We start from the raw sequence: 24,285 nt of genomic DNA on the forward strand, positions 1-24,285 counted from the left end.
GGCCACGGCCTTGGAGAGCGGGCCTCTTCCGTTCCCATCCACTTCGGAGTGCAGATGCCGCGCCCTGAGGGGCCAGGAGCCGCGAGGAACTCTCTGCGTGGGGCGATCTCTTTCAGGCATTTCTCCAGGCCCTGAAGCGGTGGGACCCTCGCGGGGCTCCCTCCTGTTTTGCAAAAGGTGAGTAGTTACTACAGTCTGCAGTCCACCCCTTACCCCCACAGTGCTCGGCTTTCGCAGGGTGTCCTCAAGTCGCGACAGATCATTTCGCAACTGTTCCAAGTGATCACAGACCACCACTCCTCAAAGGAGTCTGTTAGATGATACGCAGATGACAAAGAGAGAGAGAGAGGGAGGGAGGGAGGGAGGGAGGGAGGGAGGGAGGGAGGGAGGGAGGGAGAATGAATGAATGGAGGGATGGATAGATAAGACAGACAGATAGACAGCAGAGAAAGATGAGATAGAAAGAGAGATGAAAGAGAGATATGATGGATGGATAGATTAGATAGATGAGAGAGAGAGAGGATGGATGGATGGGTGGATAGACAGAGACAGACAGACAGACAGACAGATAGATAAATAGACAACAGAGAAAGATGAGAGAGAGAGAGTGATGAGAGAGAGGTGAAAGAGATATGGAGGGATGGGTGGATAGATAGATAGATAGATAGATAGATAGATAGATAATGATTAAGAGAGATGATGGATGGGTAGGTGGATGGATGGACAGACGGACAGCCAAGAAGGACTGAAACTGAGCTCAACTGGATCCTTCCTTCCCCTTCCCCCATAGACACCGTGGGGGCAGAACCGAGAATGGGCCACCCCAGAGGAGCATTCCCAGAAGGCTGGACTTCTCCCTCCCTTTCCCAACCGTCAAAGCATCCCACTGGGGAGCGTGGGGCACGGAGCTACCTCTCACCTCCCTCCCTCCTGGCCCACGGCGCTGGCTCCGGCGTCCACTGCCGGAGTCTGTCCGGCGAGCTGTGCATGGAGGACGTGATGGCCGGGGACCATCGCTGGTTCTGGATGTCCTTCAAGCACTTCTCCAGGCCTTGCAAAGGGGTGCCGCTTTGACCAAGTCCTACACAATGGGGGTTCTTAGGTCAACATGGCAACCGGGAGCCCACCAGACCTGAGCCCTCGCAACCCTCTCACCTTCTTCCCTCCTGGCCTCTGCATTGGCCCTGGCGGCCATCTTTGGAAACCATCTGGAGAGCGGCTAGCGGCTGGCGAAGAAGTCCAGCTGGGGGAACCCAACAGGGTCTCCTTGAGCCCCTTCCCGAGGCTTTGCAAAGGACTCTGGGCTTGGCCGAGCTCTGTAGGAGACAGGGAGGTGAACAGGCCAAACTACCACGGCCAAGACGAGTGGTGAAAGACCCCCCCCACCGAGCTTGATCGTGAGGACTTCTGAGTTGCTACACCGTCATCCCTGCTCGAGATCCCAACCGCAACCCTTGGCCCGAGGAGATATTCTTCCAAGAGACGGACACCAAGACGTCTCAGCTCTTGAAGGATCAGTGTCTACCTTGCTATCCTGAGGCCCAGAAGAATCTCACCATCTTCCTTCCTCCTCCCTCTGGCAGGTTCCGGAGTCCACCAGGGAAGACAATCCGGGGAGTTGCTGACCGACAAGTTGACAGCAGGGGACGCAGGCTGGATGTGGGCGCTTGGAGGACGCTCCTTTGCGACCCCAAGATCTGCGAAGCGAGGAACGGAGGAAGATCAGCAGAAGAGCCACTGAAGGAGGCCTGGGGCCAATGGGCGTGGAGTCCAGGCTCAGGAAAGGGACTTCCTTAGGGGGCTCCTGGGCAATCAACCTAGCCTACCTCACAGGGCTGGTGTTATAGGGGAAAACACCAAGGGGATCGTTGTTCCTGGAGGGAAGCTAGGGTAGATATCCAGCAGCAACTGAACAGACTCGGTGGACAAGTCCTTCCAACATGGTCGTCCTTCGAAGGAGTGAACCAACCCTGATGGCTCTGTTTTCTCCTAAGCCCAAGGATTAATTGTGTGTGTGTGTGTGTGTGTGTGTGCGTGTGCGTGCTGGCCGAGGGTCAATCACCAGGAGACGGTGAATTCTAGTCCCGCCTCAGGAATGAAGACCGGCTGGGTGATTTGGGGCTAATCACTAGGAAACGGTGAGTTCGAGGCCAGCCCCTCTTAATAAATTAATAATAAATTATTTTTAAAAAAATAATAAAGGCAGGATAGATGGATGGATGGACGATAGATGGATGGGAGAGAATAGATGGACAGATAGATACATAGATATAGACAGATTATAGATGGATGGATGGAAAAAAGATAGATGGATGGATAGACAGACAGACAGACAGACAAACAGACAGATCGATGATAGACAGACAGATACAGATGATGGATGGATGGATGGATGGGAGATGATAGGTAGGTAGATAGGTAGATAAAAATGGATGTGAGAGAGGATAGATGGTAGAGATAAAGATGGATGGATGGATGGGAGAGAAGATAGATAGACAGACAGATAGACGGACGATGATTGATGGATGGGCGAGAATAGATATAGATAGATAGATGGATGGATGGATGGATGGATGGATGAATGGATGGATGGATAGATAGAGGGATAGATAGATAGATAGATAGATAGATAGATAGATAGATAGATAGATAGATAGATAGATAGATGGATGGATGGATGGATGGATGGATGGATGGATGGATGGATGGAGGGATAGATAGATAGATAGAGGGATAGAGAGATAGAGGGATAGATAGAGAGGGATAGAGAGAGAGAGGGGAGAGAGAGAGAGAGAGGGATAGATAGATAGACAGACAGACACAGATGATGGATGGATGGATGGATGGAGAGGAGCCATTGAACAAGCTGGATCTTCAAGGCTTCTCCTCTTGATGGATCTGACCTTCCTGTCCCGCCACTGTCTCCCCTTTGCGCCCCGCTGGCTCTCTCTCATGGGGCCTGTTGTCGTATCCCTGGGGCAGGAAGGACTGCTGAGCCGGCTTTTCCCCGAGACGGGCTTCTGATCCTTGGGAAGGACAAGCATCGGATGGTGGGCCTGGCAAGAGACAAAGGAAGGAAGAGGCCGGCAGGCCCTCTGGGAGGCTGGAGCCGGGGGGGGGGGGGCAAACACAGCTTTCCCACCATGGTGCAGGAGGCCAACTAGGCAACGTCCACCCAGCAACCAGGCAGAGAACCAGTCGCTGAAACTTTTCGAAGCCCACTCCTGGACCTAGGATTGCTTTCGAGCTCCGGTTGAAGAGGCTGCTCCCAAGGTCGCTTACAGGACCCTCCCCTCTCAACCCCGGGCTCTCGGGAGCTTCCATGTCTCTCGCGGGGAACCAAAGATTAAACCATCCTGGTTTACAGATCAGCAACTGCCCGTGGGATGGGATGGGGATGATGGGAGTTTGAAACACAACATCTGGGGAAGAGTGAGATGCGTGGCTGGGGCTGAAATTTGGAGAGGTGGGACGGAGTGAAGCTCCGTAAGTAGGTTTGAAGTAGCTTGGAGTCCCCCAGACTTGGTGAATTGATGGCGAGTGGACTTCAACTCCCAGAATTCTCAGCAATGGCTACTGTGGAATTCTGGGAGCTGAAGTCCACCTTCCTGGAAACTGTTATAGTTGGGGAACCCATTCATTGTCTGGTTCATCATGTTCTCCTAACTCCTGGCCTACCGAAGCGTCCTCGTCTTCCTCCTCTTCGTCTCTCTTTCTCCCCCGTTGCTCCTTGTTTGGCCGGCAAGATTTTGGGAGGAAGCGGTCTGGGCACAGGGATGTCCTTCAGGCAGTTGAGCAAGCCGTGGAGAGGACTGGTGGCCGGGCTCCACTCTGGGAGAAGGAGGGAGAAGGGGGAGGGGGAGGGGGAGGGGGAGGAGGAGGAGGAGGAGGAAGAAGAAGAAGAAGAAGAAGAAGAAGAAGAAGAAGAAGAAGAAGAAGAAGAAGAAGAAGAAGAAGAAGAAGAAGAAGAAGAAGAAGAAGAAGAAGAAGAAGAAGAAGAAGAAGAAGAAGAAGAAGAAGAAGAAGGAAATTGAAGGTGGATCTCCAAAAACCTTGGCATCGTGGTGGCTTCCGTTGGACAACCCTGCTTGGAACCTGTCCTTCAGGGAGGCGAATTGGAGAAGTTCTCCATTTGTCCCTCACCAAGAACATGTAGGCTGAGCAGGGGGTCCTCTGAACCAGCTCCTTCCGTCCCTCTGACCTGGGTTGGGCTTCCCTTCTGGGCTTCCTAGGATTGAAACTCTCACCACTTCCTGCTTCTTCTCTGAGATACCAATGTGGGGTCTCCCACCTCCTACTGAAGTGTTGCTGTCCACCACTTTGACCCCCTCAAATGCCCTCTCCCCTATTTCAGCTCACATGTTCTTCTTGCCCTCCCCAGATCAATCTTGACTTCTTCTTCACCTCCCCAGGTCAAGTCTGATTCTTCTTCACATACGCAGGTCAACCTTGACTTCTTTTTCATTCCCCCCAAGGTCAACCTTGACTTTGTCTTCACCTCCCCAGGTCAACTCTGACTCCTCTTCACATACTTAAGTCAACTGTAACTTCTTCTTCATGTCCCCACATCAACCTTGGCCACAATCACTCAAGTATGGAATGCAAAATTGTGGGGTACAGACCAGACCCTTCCCACCACCAGAGGTACACACTCCCCCGCCCCCAAGACTCTGCCCTAAATAGTCTCTTCCTTACCAGACGAACTACGGGACCCATAGTCCCAGCTTGGACCCGGGTGACAAGCTGCCCCTCAGATGGCCAAAGTGGTGGTAGCTCTTTTCTTCCAAGATGTCCTCAGGGCCTCGTAGGGGGTGCTCTTCCTCAGATTTAACTGGAGGGGGGAGTACAATGATGGCATCTCTACCACAGGGACCTGGAGGGGGGTGGTGGAAGAGGCTGCTTCCGTGCCCCCCCTCCAGGCTGCCCCCCCAACTCTCCAGCCCTTCTACTGCTGGTTGACCCCAAGGCCCTCAACGTCCATCTGCAGGTGGGTGGAGAATGACCCCAGGAGGAGAAGGGGGACCAAGAAACAGACCATAGTCGTGTGCGGGTCAAAAGAAGACCAGCATTCCTAGCTAGTCTTGGATAACCACTTTTCCATCCAGCATGGGCTTTGAGCCAGCTGGCTGGGAGGGATGGGCCTTTTTCAAGTAGTTCTCTTCCCTTCCCTACACTTCTCTTCCTTCCTTCTCTTTCCCTTCCCTCTCTTTCCTTCTCTTCTCTTGTCCTTCCCTTCTTTCTTACAGTTCTCTTCCCCTTCTTCTCTCTTCATTACTCCACCCTTCCTTCTCCTTTCTTCTCCTTTCTTTCTTTCCTTTTTTTTCTTTCTTCTTTTCTTCCTTTCATTTCCTTCTTCTCTTACCATTCCCTTCCCTTTTTTTCCCCTTCATTACTCCTTCCTTCTTTCTGCTCTCTCCCTTCCTTCCTTTATTCCTACCTTCCTTTATTCTTTATTCTTCCTTCCTTCACCTTCTTCTGTCTTTTCTTTCCCTACTCCTTTCTTTCTTTCCCCATCTCTCCTTCCTTCCTGCTTTCCTTTTCCCCTCTCTTTTCTTCCTTTCCTTCCTGTTTCTCTCTCTCTCTCCCTCCCTCCCTCCCTTCCTTTCCCACTCTCTCCCTTTTCTTGAATAGATTAATAGAATTCTTTTATTGGCCAGGTGTGATTGGACACACAAGGAATTTGTCTTGGTCTTTTTCTTTCTTGTCTCTCGTTTCTTTCCTTTTCTTTCTCTCTCTCTTTTCTTACTCTCTTTCCTTGCCTTCTTTCTCTCTCTCCTTCCTTCCTTCCTTCCTTCCTTCCTTCCTTCCTTCCTTCCTTCCTCTGTCTCCCTTTTCTTTTCCCCCTTCTTTACCTCTCCTTTCTTTCCTTCTTTCTTTTCTTTCTCTCCCCCTTTTCTTACTCTTTTTCTTTCCTTCTTTCTCTCTGTCCCTCCTTTCCTTCCTTCCCACCCATCTCCCCTTCTCCCAACTTTTCAGGTGACCCATAAAACTCAACCCCCAAACCAGACCTTTAGGAGAAACCTTCCCATACTACCACCTCTTACAATACTAGACAACACAGTATCAACAGTGGAGACCTTCAAATTTCTAGGTTCTACTATATCGCATGACCTAAAATGGACACCTAACATCAAAAACGTCATCAAAAAAGCACAAGAAAGAACGTTATTTCTGCGCCAACTCAGGAAGCTCAAACTGCCCAAGGAGCTGCTGATCCAGTTCGACAGAGGAAGGATTCAGTCTGTCATCTGCACTTCTATAACTGTCCGGTTTGGCTCTGCAACCCAACAGGACAGACACAAGACTCCAGAGAGTAATTAGGACTACAGAAAAAACCATGGTTACCCACCTGCCTTCCACAGAGGACCTGTATCCTGCACGAGTCAAAAAGAGGGCTGTGAAAATATCTACAGACCCCTCACATCCCGGACACAAACTGTTCCAAGCCCTTCCCTCAAAACAACACTACTAGAGCCCTGCACAGCAGAACAACTAGACACGAGGACAGTTTTTCCCCTAATGCCATCACTCTGCTAAACGACTAATTCCCTCAACATTGTCCAACTATTTACAAAGCCTGCATTACTGTTACAATTAATCTTCTCATCCCTCCTTATTGCCCCTCCCCTCCCCTTGTGACTGTAGGACTGTAACTTGGTCACTTGTATTTTTATTATCTGTATTGACTGTTTCCTAGTATGATTTGATTGCTTATTGTACCCTGTGACTATCATTAAGTGTTGGACCTGATGATTCTTGACTCTTGACGAATGTACATTTTCTTTTCATGTGCACTGAGAGTATTTGCACCAAAGACAAATTCCTTATGTGCCCAATCACACTTGGCCAATAAAGGATTCATTCGTTTGTTCATTCACCTGGAAGCTTACCACGAACAGCCGAGATGCCAGATCGGTCTTGTGCCTTCTCTGGGCTTCCACTCGTACGGACAATCACCAGTGCAAGGTCTCCCTCTAGGTCCTGACATGGGGAGCTGCTAGTCCCCTGCTCCACCTTGACTGCAGAGACCCACAAACACCGCCCTTAGTTCTGGCTTAGGCCAGAGACAAGAACAGGAAGGAAAAAGCCCTTCCCTGTCAAAGCCCCCCCCCCCCACCCAGCAGCCAGGAACCTGCACCCTGCAAGATGGGGTCTGTGATTGGCAGTGCTCTGACCTCAGCTTCCCCCAAAAGCACTAAGCAGATTTTTTTGTCCCGGCAAAACCCCTTTTCCCAATAAAGGAAGGCGAATTTCTTGCATTCGCCTTCCGTAAGGCAACCTGGCCAACAGCCTTTCAAGGTGTGTGATTAGAAGCACAGCCCGATCTAGCCTGGAGGCAGCCAAGTAACTGTTTCCAAGCGCAGTGCTGACAAGGAAGGACTCGGCACAGAGTCTCTGAGATGCACAGACAGATCTTCCCACTGTGGCAACTTGAACAAATTGTTTCCTGCAAAGCCCCTCCCTTTAGGCTCCTCTTTTAATCCCTCTGGGAGGGGCATTCACCATCCATCTGTGTCTTTACTCCCTTGTTTCTTAGCTGTTCCCTTCTTCTGGCAGCTCTGCGCATACACACATTGGGAACAGGCTCCAGCTGTTCTTCTTACCCACTGAACTCCGACTCCAAAGGCAGCTGACAACTGCCAGATTGCCCTGGCCCCATCTCTGACATGGAGCCCTCAACCGAGCCTTCCTCTGCCTCCAGGACCGGCCCAAGTTCCTCTCCAACCTCCTCACTGTACGTCTCTGCTGCCAGCTCCGCTAGACAACGGCAGGCTGCAATAGGCAGCCATGCTGCCACCAACAAGCCACGTACCTGCCGGAAAGTTGTCTTCCTCTTTTCCACCTGGGGAATTTACTCTCCTGCTCCCCTCAGTCTGGGGGGTGGTGGAGGGGTCCTCCCTGGTTGTGACAGAAAACTGAAGTCCTTCTCTGGGGTTGCAGGCTCCCGACTCCTCTCCGGAAGCTTCCGTCTTAACTGCAGACAGGATCGAGAGGTTGGAGTTACAAGTTAAGAGATTCGCAGAGAAAAACCCAGTGGAGAAACCCAACGCCTTAATTTTACCAGTGACCACATGGGAAAATTGAAAACAGTTCAATGCTGCACAGACACTGCAACTGTCATACATACGAGTCAGTTTCCAAGCAGCTGAATTTTAATCACATGATAATGGGGATACTGCAATGGTTATAAGTGTGAAAAATGGTCATAAGTTTCTCTCTCTCTCTCTCACCAAGGACCGCACAGTCGTCTTCTTTTCCTCCTCCTCCTTCTTGTCTCCCCTCCTCCTCCTTTTCCTCCCCTCCTCCTCCTTTTCCTCCCCCTCTTCTTCTTCTCTGTCTTCCCTCTTCCTCCTCTTCTTCTTCTTCCCCTTCTTCGGTCTCCTCGTCCTCCTTCTCATTCTCCTCCTCCTCCTTCTTGTCTCACCTCCTTCTCCTTTTCCTCCTCCTCCTCCTCTTCTTCTTGTCTTTTCCTCCTCCTTCTCATTCTCCTCCTCCTCCTGTTCTTCTTCTCTCTTCTCCTCTTTCTTCTCTGTCTCCCATCCTCCTCCTTTTCCTCTTCTTCTTCTGTCTTCTCTTCCTCCTTCTCATTCTCCTCCTCCTTCTTGTCTCCCCTCTTCCTCCTCCTTTTCCTCTTCTCTCTCCTCCTCCTCCTCCTTCTTCTCTGTCTCTCTCCTCCTCCTCCTCCTCTTCTTCTGTCTTCTCCTCATTCTTCTCCTCCTTGTCTCCCCTCTTCCTCCTCCTTTTCCTCCTCTTCTATCTTCTCCTCCTTTTCATTCTCTCCTCCTCCTCCTTCTCCTTCTTCTTCTCTGTCTTGCCTTCTCCTCCTTCCTCCTCCCTCCTCCTCCTCCTCCTCCTCCTCCTCCTCCTCCTCCTCCTCTTCTTCTTCTTCTTCTTCTTCTTCTTCTTCTTCTTCTTCTTCTTCTTCTTCTTCTCTCCCCCATTCTCCTCCTCTGTCTTCTCTGTCTCCCTCCTCCTCTCCCTTTTCCTCCTCTTCTTCTTCTGTCTCCCTCCTCCTCCTTCCTCCTCCTCCTCCTGTCTCCTATCCTCCTCCCCCTTTTCCTCCCCCTTTTCCTCCTCCTCCTTCTTCTTCTGTCTCCTCCTCCTCTCATTCTCCCCCCTCCTTGCCTCTCCCCTCCTCCTCTTCTTCCTCCTCCTCCTCCTCCTCTTCTTCTTCCTCCTCCTCCTCCTCCTAGCATATTCCCACAGGTGCAGGGTCTGCTTTCTCCCTCCCTCCCAGTGAAACTAGAAGGCCTCCAAGGATCCTTCCAACTCTGCTATTGCTATTTTTTTTTTAATTTTAAAACAAAACTTTATTAATGTTCAAGATATTAAAAAGTTTACAAAAAGGTAAAATGTTAAAAGAAAGAATTTACAAAAGTTGTATTCTGTTATTCTGTCATTCTATTACAGTATTGTAATATTTGATTATTGGGTTATTCTGATATTTTATTATTATTCTATGTATGGTTGTATCATTTTCTCTCCTGAAGTGTATAAACATTATACATTATATTCCACTGTAAAGGATATCCCTTTATCTGTGCGGCCTGTGTTACCACGTTGCTCTTTTCTGGAGTAAAAATTCCTGCAGTGCACAAAAAAATTCCTGGCAGTCAGCCTTAATTACAGGTACTCCCCAACTTACAACATTTCACTTAGTGACAGTTCAAAGTTAACGACAGTGCTGAAAAAAAGAGACCATCAAACTCTTTTTCACTCTTAACACATGTTACAGCGTTCCCAACAGTCACGTGACCCAAATTCAGGTGCCTGGCAACCCACTCGTGTTTATGATGGTCACACGGCCTTCGGGCAAGCGGAGTCAAACGGGGAAGCCAGATTCGCTTAACAATCAGGGAACTCACTATTTTAACCATTGTGGCGAAAGACGTCGTAAAATGGAGCGGGGGAAAAAAACATGTTTCGCTTAGCAACGGAAAAGTTGTGGTCATGTCGAGGACCACCTCCATTCGTTTTGCGGGGGGGGGGGAGTCGGGGGGGGCTGTGTTTGGTCCCAGAACAGAAGGTAGTTGTCCAAGGAGAATCAACGATCAGGTAAAAGAATCCGCTGGGATCCAGACTCACCTTGGATGGGTAAGGGAGCTGTTCCTGCCTCCCCATCGCCCGACTCGAGGGTCCATGGCTGCTTCCCTCTTCTGGAAGCCTTAAGGGAGCGTTAAATGCGGCCGGACTGCAGGGTAACCAGGTCCTTCAGGCACTTGAGCAACCCCTGAAGTGGGGGTTTCTCTTCGAACGCTGCTTATACAGGAGAGGAAGAAAGAAATATAATTTATAAATAAATGACCACGTAAGCAATAGAGATGACGGAGTAGAAGGGACTCTCATCCAATTTTTGGGTGGCACTAAGGTGGCAGGAACAGCTGACACCCCAGAAGACAAGCTCAGGATCCCCCCCCAAAATCTGGACAGACAAGAACAATGGACCGTATCCAACAAAAATGACATTTAACAAGGGTTTCCTCCCATCAAGTTTCAGGAATTGCAACGCTATCATCTCTAGAAACAAACATAGTTATAACTAGTAGCCGGCAGGGGTTTGTTTAAAACAGATCGCGCCAAACCAATCTTATTCTTTAACCAAGTGATTAAATTAGTAGACCAGCGGAATGCTGCAGACGGAGTATAGTTAGACTTCAGTAAGGCGTTCGACAGAGTAGATCACAACCTACTTCTGCGAGAAGCCAGCATCGGTTTGTTAAAAAGAGATTGTGCCAAACCAATTTTATTTCGTTTTGTCCTGCCCCTGTTGGAGTCTGAATCCAAGGAGGAAGATGAACAGCTGACAGAGAGTGGGAGTGTGGCTCTGTTGGCCGTGGAGGAGGCTGGGGAAGGGCAAAGTCTGGCTGGGCAGAGCAGGGGAGAGGAAGAACAAGAGAGAGGGGTTCAGAGGAAGACCAAGGCCCACCCCATCTTCATCCTAGGGCACGCAGGGAGGAACGGAGAAGGGAGCAATGTGGGTTGCGTGGCTTTTGGGGGAGGAAAGGGCCCCGATTCCCTTCATTAACCACACCTGGGAAATGAGAGTTTATAAGAACTGAATGCTGACTGTGGCAGCTGCTGGGAGCAAACATGACTTTATCCTGTGTTGTCATTGCTTATCTGTGTTCCTGGCATCTTTCCAACCGTGAGTTTTGCCATGCCTTCATGTCTGGAATTCTTGCTCCTACCCTGCCAAACTAATTACCTCCGTTTGGTTTGATTGGACTTAAAGTTACAGCTTTTGTTGACCATGTTTTGGACTAGTGAAATGCTGCAGATGTAGCATAGTTAGACTTCAGTAAGGCATTCGACTGAGTAGACCACATCGTACTTCTCGGTAAGCTGGAAAAATGGTGGATAGACAGCATCACCACCCAATGGATTTGTAACTGGCTGATAAACCGTACTCAATGGTACTACATTGTAGTCCTTAATGGTACTACGTCTACATGGAAAGAAGGAAACAGTGGGGTACCACAAGGCTCCGTCTTAGGTCCAATACTCTTCAACATCTTCATAAATGACTTAGATGAGAGAAAGGGAGGGGAACTCATCAAATTTGCAGAAGACACTAAGATCACTGGTGGGTTGCAACCAGTTTAACAACCAGTTCGGTGAGCGCATGCTTTGCACACGCACGCACCTAACACCTGCTTCATGCACACACACAGCATTCAAAACCCGCCCATTTTTAAGCTTACAAACTTACCTTCTATGTCAGCGCTGGTGAGTAAAACAGCTGCGGCGTGGCAATCCGTTGTGCCGCGTGAATCAGCTGAGCTACAAAACTAGGAAATAGAGGACAGGAAAGGGCAGGGCCAACTGCTCACTGGAACTACCGGTTCGTGAGAACCGGCGTGAACCGGTTGCAGCCCACCACTGACTAAGATGGCAGGATCAACCAACACCCTAGAAGACGAGCTCGGAATCCCAAAAGATCTAGACAGACATGAACAACGGGCTGTATCCAACAACAAGAGATTTAACATGGGCTGCATCCCCACTGAGTCTCAGGAATTGCAACTATATCATATCTAGGAACAAATACTAGAAGCCAGGAGCAGAAGTTCTCGACTTACGACAAGTCCCGAGGGGGGCGGACTTGAAGACCTCCAAGATCCCATCCATTATTCTGTTATAATTACTTCGTCCCTCTCCAAGTTTGCAAATGACAAACCTGGCTGGAACTTTGGAGATGCTTTGCAAGAATTTTTCAGCAGTTCCTTCTCGGCTGTTGCCTTGGGCATCGTCTTTCCATCCTCGGATCGGCTGTTGGCCTCGGAGTTGCTTCGTGAAGGGCCTGGTGATGTGGCTTGCTCTGTCCCTCCATCCCCGCAGGAGCGGGGTTGGTCCAGGCAGCGGGAATCTGCAGAAGAGTCTTTACAACAAAGGAGGTGGATAGAATAGGATGGGATGGGATCGGATGGGATAGGATAATAATGGAATGAAATGGAATGGAAGAATAGGATAGAACAGGGCAGGACAACATAACAAAACAGAACAGAGGGTAGGATAGGATAGGATAATGGAATGGAAGAATAGGGTAGAACAGGACAACAGAACAAAACAGAACAGAAGGACAGGATAGGACAGGGTAGAGTAAGATAGGAGAATGGAATGGAGTGGATGGATAGGACAGGACAACAGAACAAAACAGAAGGACAGGATAAGGTAGGGTAGGATAGGATAATGGAATGAAATGGATGAAAAGGATAGAACAGGACAACAGAACAAAACAGAACAAAGGACAGGATAGGATAGAATAAGATAGGAAAATGGAGTGGAATGGATGAATAGGATAGGACGGGACAGGACAACAGAACAAAACAGAAGGATAGAATAGGATAGCGCAGGGCAGGGCAGGGGACAGGACAGAACAGGACAGAATAGAACAGAATAATAGATGTTTTCAGTTGGAACAGTCATTAACCATACTGTTATAAGCGTAGAGATGAGTGTATCTTTCTTTCCATTATTTTCTGGAGGGATTTCCTCTTGAGTGCACCATATACAATAAACCCTGCCCTGAGCCTTTTTTTTTTTTTTTTTGGATTCTGAGTTCGAATCCCTATCTCTTTCAGAGGCCAGGGGTGCCTTTGTGGTCCTCTCTGCAAGGAAATTGACCGGACAGTCACGAGTTTTCACCCCGCTTTTGCAGCGAAAGGGTGGGAAGGGCCAGGTGAAGAAGACAAGGGGGGCCTGGAGACCAGAGGTGGTATTCAGCCGGTTCAGACCGGTTCTGGTGTGCCGGTAGCAGAAATTTTAACTAGTTGGGAGAACCGGCAATGCCATCTCTGGCTGGCCCTGCCCATCCACCCCCGCCCTATCCTGTCCTTTGTTCCCTTGTTTTTTAGTTCAGCTGATTCATGCGGCAGAGCGAATTGCCGCGCCTCAGCTGAACTAAAAAAAAAGCAACTTATCTCAACAGCGCTGACCGAGGGCATATTTTCATTGCTGAGCGCACTCACAAACCACATGTTAGGTGCGTATAGATGCACAGAGTGAACTCTCATAGAACCGGTGGGAAAAAATTGGGATCCTACCACTGCGAAGACCCTCCCTCAAACTCACCATTGGTATCCAGCCTTGGGTCCGTGGGTGGGCCGTCCTTCTGCTCTGTTGAGAGACGAGGACGCTGGAGGCCTTCCTTGGGCTTTGGCTGCTCTTCAGCCAGCTTTTCCTTGGTTGATGGCCCCACGTTGGTCACTGCGTCTGCATCAGTGGGAAGGAAGGAAGGAAGGCAAAACTCGAATCAAGATCACCTGAAGTGTTAGTATAGGCAGTCCTCAAGTTGCCATGGTTCGCTTAGCTACTGATCAGCGTTACAAAGGTGCTGGAAAAAACCGACTGTATTTCAGACGACTTCGCTATTGTGGTTGCTGAACGAGGATTTTCTGAACACAGAAACTAAACTGCTATGGAAAGAGAAAGGAGGGAGGGAGGGAAGGAGAGAGAGAGAGAAAAAAGAGAGAGAAAAGAGAGAGAAAGGCAGAGACAGAGAGAGGGAGGAGGGAGGGAGAAAGAAAGAGAACGAGAAAGGGAAAGAGAGAGAGATGGAGAGAGGGAGAGAAAGAGAATGAGAGAGTGATAGACAGAATGAGAGAGAGTAAATGAAAGAGAGAGGGAGGGAGGGAGGGAAGGAGAAAGGGAGAATGAGAGAGAAAGAGCAACAGAGAGACAGAAAATGAGAGAAAGAGGGAGGGACAGGGAGGGAGGGAGAAAGGGAGCAACAGAGACAGAATGAGAGAGAGAGAATGAGAGAAAGAGAGAGAAAAGAAGGGATGGAGAGAGAAAGAAAGAAAATGAGAGAAAGAGAGATTGTAAGGGTCTGATATGATCTATTTTCCAAAGTTCACACAGGCAATCCTTGACTTATAGCAGTCCATTTAGTGACCATTCAAAGTAACAACAGCCTGGAAAAAGTGACTTAAGACTGTTTTCCAAAATTACCACTGTTGCAGATCCCTGCGGTTGTGTGATCCAAATTCAGACGCTTGGCAACCGACTCATATTTATGACAGTCATCGGGGCTGGAGGGAAGAATCTCATGATCCCCTTTGGTGACCTTCTGCCCCACTTAACAACCGGTCCCTCACATATCAACCACAAGGATTCCCTGCACGACGGCATCAAGAAAACTAACTGTCTCACTGAGTGGTGGATGTTTGGGGCTCAGTTGTGTTCGTAAGTCGACGGCTACCTGTACCACTTTTTAATGCCTTGGTAAAACCACACCTGGGATCCTGCGTCCATTTCTGATCACCAGAATATAAAAAGGATGTGAAGATTCTGGAAAGAGTGTAGAAAAAAGCAACGAAGACAATGACGGGACTGGAGGCTAAAACATACGAAGAATGGTTGCAGGAATTGGGTATGGTTAGCCTAGAGCAGAGGTCGGCAACCTGCAGCTCTGGAGCCGCATGTGGCTCTTTCATCCCACTCCTGCAGCTTCCTGTTTTGAGGAGCTTCTGGTTATGGGGGCGGGGGGAAGCATGGTGCACTTGGAGGAGACTCTATGGCAAGGGGTGGGTTTTCTGGTTGGCGCCACAATCGATAGGGCTTTCGGTTAGGACAGGTAAGGGAAAAGGATGCCCCACTAGGAGGAGACTCTATGGTGGGGGGAACGGGACTTCTGGTCAGCAGAGGAAAAGGATGCACCACTAGGAGGAGACTCTATGGTGGGGGGAACGGGACTTCTGGTCAGCAGAGGAAAAGGACGCCACACTAGGAGGAGACTCTATGGTGGGGGGAACGGGACTTCTGGTCAGCAGAGGAAAAAGGACGCCACACTAGGAGGAGACTCTATGGTGGGGGGAACGGGACTTCTGGTCAGCAGAGGAAAAGGACGCCACACTAGGAGGAGACTCTATGGTGGGGGGAACGGGACTTCTGGTCAGCAGAGGAAAAAGGACGCCACACTAGGAGGAGACTCTATGGTGGGGGGGAACGGGACTTCTGGTCAGCAGAGGAAAAAGGACGCCACACTAGGAGGAGACTCTATGGTGAGGGAACCGGACTTCCGGTCACCTCCAGAACTTAACAGGGGGCTTCTGGATAGCACTTTTGTGGCTCTTTGAATGTTTAAGGTTGCTGACCCCTGCTGTAGAGAAAAGAAGGGCTAGGGTGACATGATAGCAGTTTTCCAGTATTTGGGGGGCTGCCCCAAAGGATGTAGGGGATCCCCTATTCTCCAAATCCCCCGAAGGCAGGAGAAGAAGCAACGGATGGAAACTAACCAAGGAGAGAAGCAACTTAGGTCTAAGGAGAAACGTCCAACAGGGAGGACAACCAACCAGTGGAACTGCTTGCCACGAGACGTTGTGGCTGTTGCTCCATCACCGGAAGCCTCCAAGAAGAAACTGGACCGCCATTCGTCTGTGATGGTGGGGGGGAGGGTCCTGTTTAGGCAGGGGGTTGGACTAGAAGACCTCTAGGGTCCCTTCCGATGCCGCTATTCTTTTAATTCAAGACAAATGGCTCAGTGGGACGTTGCAGGTGGAGGCGTTTGAAGATGAGATTGGGCAGACCGTTTGCCTGAAATGGGCATAGGATTCTCCTGCTGGAGCAGGGGGTTGGACTAGATGACCTCCGAGGTCCCTTCCAATTCTGTAATTTGGTAGCCAGGGACACGCACCCCTCCCCCTCGGTCGGCCTGCTTTCACTGAGCCTAACATTTCTGTAGCTCAATTTCTGTGTCAATGAAGCAAGGGACTACACCCCGCCCTTCCCCTTATACCGTGAAATAAAATGGCGTGTATGACTCTTGTACAGGTAAACCTCGACTTAGAACCATGATTGAGCCCCAAATTTAGGTCGCTAAGTGAAACACTGGAGTGATGTTTTTTTGCTTCACATTATGACCTGTCTTGCCGCAGTTCTTTAAGCGAATTGCTGCAGGGGTTCAAAGAGTAAACACGGTCATTAAGTGAATCGGCTGACTTTGATGGCCCGACAGTCGCAGAACGGCATCATGTGACCCCGTCATAAGTAGGAGTCCGTCTCCAAGCATCTGAATTTTGGATCTTGTGGCTGTTGGGCTTGATGCAACGGTCCTACGGGTGAGAAATGGTTGTCAGTTGCTCTTTGGGGGAGGGTGTCCGAAGATGGTCACTAAATGAATGACCATAAGTTGAGGACCACCAGCGATGGACCCACCTGTCCCCTTCCATCCTTGAGTACTGCAGGGGGCAAATGTGCCTTGGGAGGTGGGCTCTGACCCTTCTCCCTCAGGGCTGTTACTGGGGGTCCCCGCTGGGCTGGAGACGTTCAGGGAAACCAAGTCGGCCAAGGGTTCAAGGCGCCGGAAGGATGGGGAACTCTTCAGCTGGACGACGGCACTTGCTGGAAAGAAAGGTCAGAAGCTCAGAAATTCCTGCAACTCTCACAAGGTTTAACTGCAAGTCACAAGAGAAATCTGGGAAGGGCGTTCTTCACAACTGTGTGTGTGGCAGGGGGCTCCCAACTCTGGGAGATTGGGGGAAGGAGACTGAAGAGGAAATGACTCCATCGGACCCCGAGTCGAACAAGGAAGAGGGGGAGGCGTTCAAACCAGGACCACCTGACAGGGATAGCCGTGTCTCGGAGAGTCCCTGGGCCGAGGACGAAGCCGTCCTGGGCCTCTCCGACACGGCGGAGTTGGTTAGCCAGACGGGGAGCTGCCTGCCTTCCCAAACACGGGGGAGGATTGGCTGCCGGCGGGCAGTGGGGATGAGGGGCAGCAGACCTCCCTCTGACCAAGAACAGCTGCCTCCTCCCCCGGTCGATCTGAGGGCATGGAGAGCGGAGCGGAGGCAAGCTCAGAGATCGGCAAGGTTGCCGGCGAGGAGGCCGCTCCGTTCCTCCTCACACCTGAGTGGAGCCGATTGAATCAGAGACGGCGGTGGGGGGGGGTGTCTCTGCTGGAGACATTCGTTTGGCTTCAGCCTACATTTCCCGGGCCTTGGTAAATTCTGCTTTGCACCTGTTCTCACCCAGCTCCTCAAATACGACAAACCCTCTGAAGTTGGGTCAACTGATGATTCCTTTATTGGGAGCGACAGCAGCCATGGCAGAAAGGCTAACAAGTTTGTCCGACTGGGAGATGGAATAGTTGTCTGCCATATCTATATTCATCTCCGCCCCCTGCCTTTTATCCCCAGAGCTCAGGTGGGCCTTCGCTAGCACCAGTGGCTCTTCCGTCCCAAGGACCGGCCCATAGATTTCCACTGCTCTCCTCTCCTCTGCTTTCGGCACATCCACACGTCAGGCACTGGGCCCAGCTGTTCCTCCTCTTCCTCATCAGCCACTTCCACAGCATGCAAGTTTTGCAAGTATATGGCCAGCAGCTCGTGCGGACCAGATCCGAACAGACCACGGCCCAGGAGTTGGGGAACCTCTGGCTTCAACTTATCCAAATCTGCTCAGCCATGCAGACAGTGCACTCACCATGCCCTCTGCTCTCGCTGCCCCCAGCAGGCGTGGATCGATCCAGGCTCGTGTGTGCGGGTCTGCAAAGGAACTCTGGGATTTCATTTACCAGCTTCATGAGCGCGCAGAGGTGGTGGCTGCTTTGATCCTTACCTGCGTGGAGAAGAGAGACTTTAGAGAAAGGCCAGAACAGGTGAGAAATAGAACACCGCCCCAATGCGGCCAGTTCCGAGCCCAATTTACAGAGAAAATGACCTCGCCCGTAATCCGTAACTCTCCAATGGGGTCCCCTCCAACTGGGCTGTGACTACTGTCAACTCATAAAACATCCCTGTGCCTTTTCTAGTAGTTGCCATACAAAAGGGTGGGGAGGGAGGAAGGAAATTTGGAAGAGCGGTGCAGCAGTTTGGAATCGAAAGTACATTCCACCTCTTCTCTTTAAAAGACTGTAACTAAACTACCAGAGCTTTTGCCCGTGAATGTATTTAATTGGAGAATGTGAATGATGACACCCAGCCTGTGAACGGGCTCAATTGAAGAATTTGGTTGATGAGACCCCCCAGGAGGGAGGGGGGGAAACAGTATCACAGGGAACTGGAAATTACACATGCCAGAGTTGGCTTCTTACAAGGCAGTGCCAGTATGTCGCCTCCAATGAATCCTTTGCAGTTTTTTGAAGTTTGGCTCAAGAATCATGATTTAATTACAGCGATTGCTGGAATCCTGATAACTACAATGCCCAGAAGCCTCATCCAAGGCTTCTGGGCATTCGTGTCCAGTGGTGGGATTCAAATTGTTTTACCAACGTTTCGGTGGGCATGGCTTGGTGGCCAATCCCGCACTCTGTTTGTTCAACAGCTGACACGCGGCAATCTGCTGTGCCACACGAAGCAGCTGAGCTTCAAAAGCAGAAAATAAAGGTGTCAGGGCTCCAACAAATCCACCCCGCTTCCAATCATAAGTCTCTAGCCGCATCTCTCAAAGTAAAAAAAAATGATTTACTAGGAGTAGCGTTAGCTGGCACTGAAATACATCCTTCATTTCCCCCTTGACCCTGGTCTTCCTCCACCCCCTGGACGTATATTCTCCAGTGGGACACATCCATAGCCAAGAGCCATCCATCATGCTCTCCAGTAATAATCTTGCGTGCCAGAAGCTTCGGCTGCCAAGGCGATTATCTGAGGCATTTAAGGAATGCACTGCTTTCTCCCACTCCCTTTCTGCTGGCAACTAAAAGGACCAAAGGAGTATTTTTTTTTAGTTGAGAAAAGGTCAATATAGAGCCCTGGCGAGTGGTGGGGCAGGCCGAGCGGCTGATCGTCAAAGTGAACTGGTTCACTTCCAGATGATCCTTGGAGCTACCGGTTCAGGCGAACCGGGGCGAACCAGTACAATGCCACCACTGTTCGCTGTCCCCACAGATCTGGAGAACACTGGCTGGAGAAGGAAGACAGGATACGTTGAAATATTGCCCTGATTCTCTGCCACTCATACCCTCCACGTTGCTCGTTGTGTCCAGGTGCTCCTCAGCCTTATCCGGCTCCAGGCTGCAGGGTCCTTCCATGGGCTCTGGGAAAGGGGGCTCTTCACCTGTGGGGAGAGGAAGAGAGGCAATCGACAACCTGACGATGTGCCAGCTTGGCATATTGAAGTAATTACCAAAGAAACAAGGGGAAAAGGCACGGCTTAAATCCAAAACAAGGCATACATGCTTCATGGACACCTCCCTAATTCACAGAAGTATACGTGGGGTGGGAGCGCAACCAGTCCTGCAAGATTTTGTTTGACAAAACCAAAATAAACCTCCCTAATCCACACAAGTATAATTGGGGTGGGGAGGGAGATGGACACGGTCTCAGGTTTGCAAGTTTCCATTACGAGAGTCAAACCATCATTCTTGTTGAATGGACTTTCTTCGTTCGGTGCCCATTGACTCCCACCCCATTCAAAAGCATGAAACCACGTACCCGATGGTCCATGAAAAAAAAACTGGTGCCCAGAAGATTGTGGGGGAAGCGGCTGGTTTATAGGATGATAAAAGGGGTCGTTTTTGAATGACAAAAGGGTGGGACATCTCCAAATTGTGTCCTACCGGTTCTATGCACCTGCGCTTTGCCGACCTCTGCCAATGCTGGTAAGCTGAGCTTTGCGCATGCACCTAATGCGTGCTTTGTGCATGCGGGGAGAGCTCAGAGACGGACCTCCGTCAACACTGGTAAGCTGAGCTGTTTTTTAGCTCAGCTGAGTCGCGGCAACTCGTTTTGCCACACGAATTATCTGAGCTAAAAAACAAGGGAATACAGGAGAATAATGGCGGAGGCAGGGGTTGGGGTTGACCAGAGGTGGCATTTGCCAGGTCTCTGAACCAGTCAAAACTTCCGCAACCGGTCTGCCCGAACTGGTCTGAACCAGCTGAGGACCACCTGGTCTGAACTGGGTGAAGACATCTCCCCACTTTAAGCTAGTTGGAGGGTGCCCAACACCCACAAACAAGGGCACCCCGCCGATCTCAGTCTGCGGAATTCTTCTGTTTGCATATCCCTCGCAGAACCAAGGAGTTTCCTTACGGCGGATTTGGTCGCTTCCCGCCGCCAAAGGCAGCCACCTTCTCCAGCTGGGCGGGGGTCTTTGGGCGTTCCTGGCTGGCTGGCAGGTCAAGGAGGAGAAATCCAGGCTGGGGACCGAGTGACCTGTGGGGGGAAAATGAGATGCAAGAGAGACAAAGTTGCAAAAGGAAGGTTCAAATTGGCCACCAAGCGCTTGAATGGTTCAGGGAAGATTTGGGTTGGGAAGGTCAGCAGCACACACGCACACACACACACACATTCACACACACAGACACACAAACTCAAAAATGCCTCCAAATATTCAGGATGGGAAAAGAACCTCTCCAGAAACAGGAGGTGGCAACTTTAAGCAGAGAGAGAGAGATGGGAGAGGGAAAGGAAGGGAAGGGAAGGAGGAGGAGGAGAAGAAAGAGAAGGAGATGGAGGAAAAGAAGGGGAGGAGAAAGAGAAATGGGAAGGAAAAGGAGAAAGAGAAGAAGAAAGAGGAGAAAAGAGAAGAAGAGGAAGAGGAAGAGGAAGAAGAAGAAGAGGAGGAGGAGGAGGAGGAGGAGGAGGAGGAGGAGGAGGAGGAGGAGGAGGAGGAGGAGGAGGAGGAGGAGGAGGAAGGAACAATATGGTTCTAGGTGGCTCTCTAAGCTTGATGGCTTCCTGGCAGACCTTAGAGAAGGAGGGAGTGTGTGAAGAGGAGGAGGAAGAGGAGGGGAAGAGAGGAGGAGGAGGAAGAGGAAGAAAAGAACTATGGGGCCCTGGAGACCTCCTTAGCTTGGTAATTTATTTGCAGACGTTTTATGACCCAACTAGGGAACGTCATCAGTGCTAGAAGGGAGCGGGGGTGGAGGGGTTTCTGGAGAAGAGGGGAAGAGAAGAGGAGGAGGAGGAGGACTGTGGGCTCTTTGGTGCTCTCTGAGCTGGGTGGTTTCCTTGCAGACGCCTCATGACCCAACTAGGGAACGTCATCAGTAATAGAACGCCTGTGCCAGAAAAACACCCAGCTCAGAGAGAAAAGAGGAGCCCAGAGACGGAAAGAGAGAGCTACAAGAGAAGGGGGGCCTGGCCTTCTGCTTGGACCTCTTCTCCAACTTCCGGGATTTCTTTTTTCTACTCGGGAAGGTTCGTAGAGGGAGAACCCATTTCTCTTCCCTGTGGGCTATTGCATGGAGCAGGGCCCGATCCCCAGCAGCCTCCTCTAACTCCTAGGACAGCCCCCCACTGTTCTGACCTCAGCTTCCCCCAAAAAGCACTAAGCAGATTTTTTATCCCAGCAAAACCCCTTTTATGAAAGGAAGGCGAATTTCTTGCATTCGCCTTCCGCCAAAGGCCTGGCCAACAGCCTTTCAAGGGTGTGATTAGGAGCACAGCCCCGATCTAGCCTGGAGGGCGGCCAAGTAAATGTTTCCAAACGCAGTGCTGACAAGGAAGGACTCGCACGGAGTCTCTGAGATGCACAGACAGATCTTCCCACTGTGGCAACGAACAAATTGTTTCCTGCAAAAGCCCCTCCCTTTCGCTCCTCTTTTAATCCCTATGGGAGGGGCCATTCACCATCCACCTGTGGCCTTAATCCCATGTTGACCCTTGTTTCCTAGCTGTGGTCACTGGGAACAGGCTCCAGCTGTTCTTCTGCCCCACTGATCGCTGATGGCAGCTGATAACTGCCAGGCGGCCCTGGCCCCATCTCTGCCTCTGACGCAGAGCCTCCGTCGGAGCATTCCTCTGCCTCCAGGAGTGGCCCAGGTCCCACCTCAATCTCCTCACTACTGTCCAACTTTGTTGCCAGCTCTGCTATCCAGCGGGCCACAACATTGGCCACAAGCTGAGTCATGCCTCTCCCCCAACCTCCCGGGATCACCCTTGGCTGTTTTTTCTTCCACCCCACCACGAACGGGGCGGAAAAGAGAGAGAAGCTCACCGAGTGAAAGAAGCAAAGAGCACAACTCCAGCATCACTTCCTGGTGGAGATCCTTCTGACTGCCTTCCAGCAGAGACCACTCCTCCAACGAGAACTCCACGGCCACGTCCTCAAAGGTCACCTGGTCCAGCGCTGTGAGGGCCGCACCAGCCGTGCCGAGGGCTCCATGCTGGGCCTGAACTCAAAAGGCGAAAGATAGACGTGTATGACGGAGGTCGACCCTCATCGCTTCCACACCTCAAGGAATGCTGGACATGGGAGACAACTTTCCCTAGGATCGGATTGGGCTGCCATCGGTAGGGTCTCCTGCTGGAGCAGTGGGTTGGACTAGATGACCTCCAAGGCCCTTCCAACTCTTTGCCATTCTCGGATTCTTGAAGGGTCTCCTGCTCGAGCAGGCGGTTGGATTAGATGACCTCCGAGGAGATCGCGGGGAAGCAAACACAAAGGCCTCCAAATAATAATACAGCAGCTAGTCCTCAAGCTGTGACCGCTGTTGAGTCCAATACTTTGGTTGCTAAGTGGAGCTTGCCCAGGGAGTTTGGCCCCATTTAATGACCTTGCTTGCCTGACTCTTCCTTGGCAAGATGCATAGAGTTCGTCACAGGATGAGACAGGGGCAGGAGGATGATTCCCAGAACTTCCTCCTCCTCCTTTTCCTCTTTCCCTCTCAGCCTTCTCCTCTTCCTTTTTTCCTCCTTCTCCTCTTATCATTCCTCCTCTTTTTTCCTCCTCTACCTCCTCCTCCTCCTCTACCCCCTCCTCCTTCTACTTTTCCTCTTCTTCCTCCTTCTTTTCCCCCTCTTCCTTTTTCTCTTTCCCCCTTCTCCTTCTCTTCCTCTTCCTCCTCCTCTTCCCCTTCCTCCTCTTCCCCTTTATCCTGCTCTTCTTCCTCCTTTTCCTTTTTCTCTTTCCCTCTCCTTTTCTTTTTTCCTTCTCTTCTTCCTCCTCTTTCCCCCTCCTCTTCCTCCTCCCCCTCTTCCTCCTTCTCTTCTCCTCCCTCCTCCTCCTCTTCTTTCCTCCTCCCCCATCTTTTCTACTCTTCCTCCTCTCCTCCTTCTCCTTCTCCCCCCCCCTCTCCCTCTTCCTCCTCTTCTGCCTGCTGCCAAGCAGTTGTCCTCCGTCCAGACCCACCCGTGGGCTTTTCTGCACAGATAGCCACACAGCCACACATAGACAACCACACACACACACAAATGCCTGCAAGGGGAAAAAACCCACCGAAGACCTGCATGGCCTTCAGTCCGGTCCGGACCTGAGGCGCTGCCTGCGGACACCCCCACATCCCAAGGCTGGGGGCCGGGCGGCCCATCCTCCTCCTTCCCCGCAATCTGAACCCCCACCCACCCCTCCCTCCCCAAGCAGCCCCAGGATGAGCCGTGCCTTTCTTCCCCTCCCCAAGGGGGCACCCTGAGCGCAAGCAGCCTTACCCCGCGCGCAGCCTCGGGGGTCTCCGCCGTCCCCAACCCTCCGGAGCCCGGGTTCATCCTCCTGCATTCCCCACCACCGCCACCACCCGGGAGTGGATGATGGGGCGGGGGGGGCGGGTTGGATGAGTGGGATGCTCCGGCAATCGGGCGAGAGATCTCCAAGGCCGAGCGGTGGATCGCGCGCAAAGCCCAACTGGGAGCCGTAGTTCCTGGGGTGGGGGTGCTCTGCAGCCCTCCCAGGGTGGGGGAACTACGAGTCCCAGCGGCCACCGCGGCGAGGAGACCCTCCCCTTTTTTCCCATTTCTCGCCCAGCTGATGGGTTGGACAGCGCCCGGAAGGATGGATGGAAGGAAGGAAAGGAAGAAAGGAAGGAAGGAAGGAAGGAAGGAAAGAAAGAAGGGAAGAAAGAGGGAGGGAAGGAAGGATTGAAGGGAGGAAAGAAAGGAAGGAAGGAAGAAAAAGAAAGAGGGA

General features: G+C 51.1%; 2 protein-coding genes across 2 annotated transcripts; both read right to left on the reverse strand.

The window, feature by feature from the left end:
- On the reverse strand, positions 1 to 10,710 carry KRABD3 (KRAB domain containing 3). Its single transcript, XM_087917875.1, has 8 exons — positions 10,692 to 10,710; positions 7,814 to 7,975; positions 6,891 to 7,019; positions 3,679 to 3,831; positions 2,904 to 3,056; positions 1,557 to 1,697; positions 1,156 to 1,316; positions 1 to 163 (listed from the first exon to the last, which is right to left on the reverse strand). Exons 1-8 carry the CDS (start codon positions 10,708 to 10,710, stop codon positions 113 to 115), a joined length of 969 nt encoding a protein of 322 aa, XP_087774001.1. The 3' UTR covers positions 1 to 112.
- On the reverse strand, positions 7,858 to 24,157 carry LOC113449957 (uncharacterized). Its single transcript, XM_087915274.1, has 9 exons — positions 23,814 to 24,157; positions 22,384 to 22,558; positions 20,475 to 20,597; positions 19,402 to 19,497; positions 17,926 to 18,060; positions 16,657 to 16,842; positions 13,573 to 13,713; positions 10,087 to 12,379; positions 7,858 to 7,975 (listed from the first exon to the last, which is right to left on the reverse strand). Exons 1-8 carry the CDS (start codon positions 23,868 to 23,870, stop codon positions 12,129 to 12,131), a joined length of 1,164 nt encoding a protein of 387 aa, XP_087771400.1. The 5' UTR covers positions 23,871 to 24,157; the 3' UTR covers positions 7,858 to 7,975; positions 10,087 to 12,128.
- Positions 24,158 to 24,285: the final 128 nt, after the last annotated feature.

Source organism: Pseudonaja textilis, chromosome Z (genome assembly GCF_049901715.1).
Source record: "Pseudonaja textilis isolate UNSWEBS1 chromosome Z, rPseTex1.2, whole genome shotgun sequence".
Taxonomy (NCBI): domain Eukaryota; kingdom Metazoa; phylum Chordata; class Lepidosauria; order Squamata; family Elapidae; genus Pseudonaja; species Pseudonaja textilis.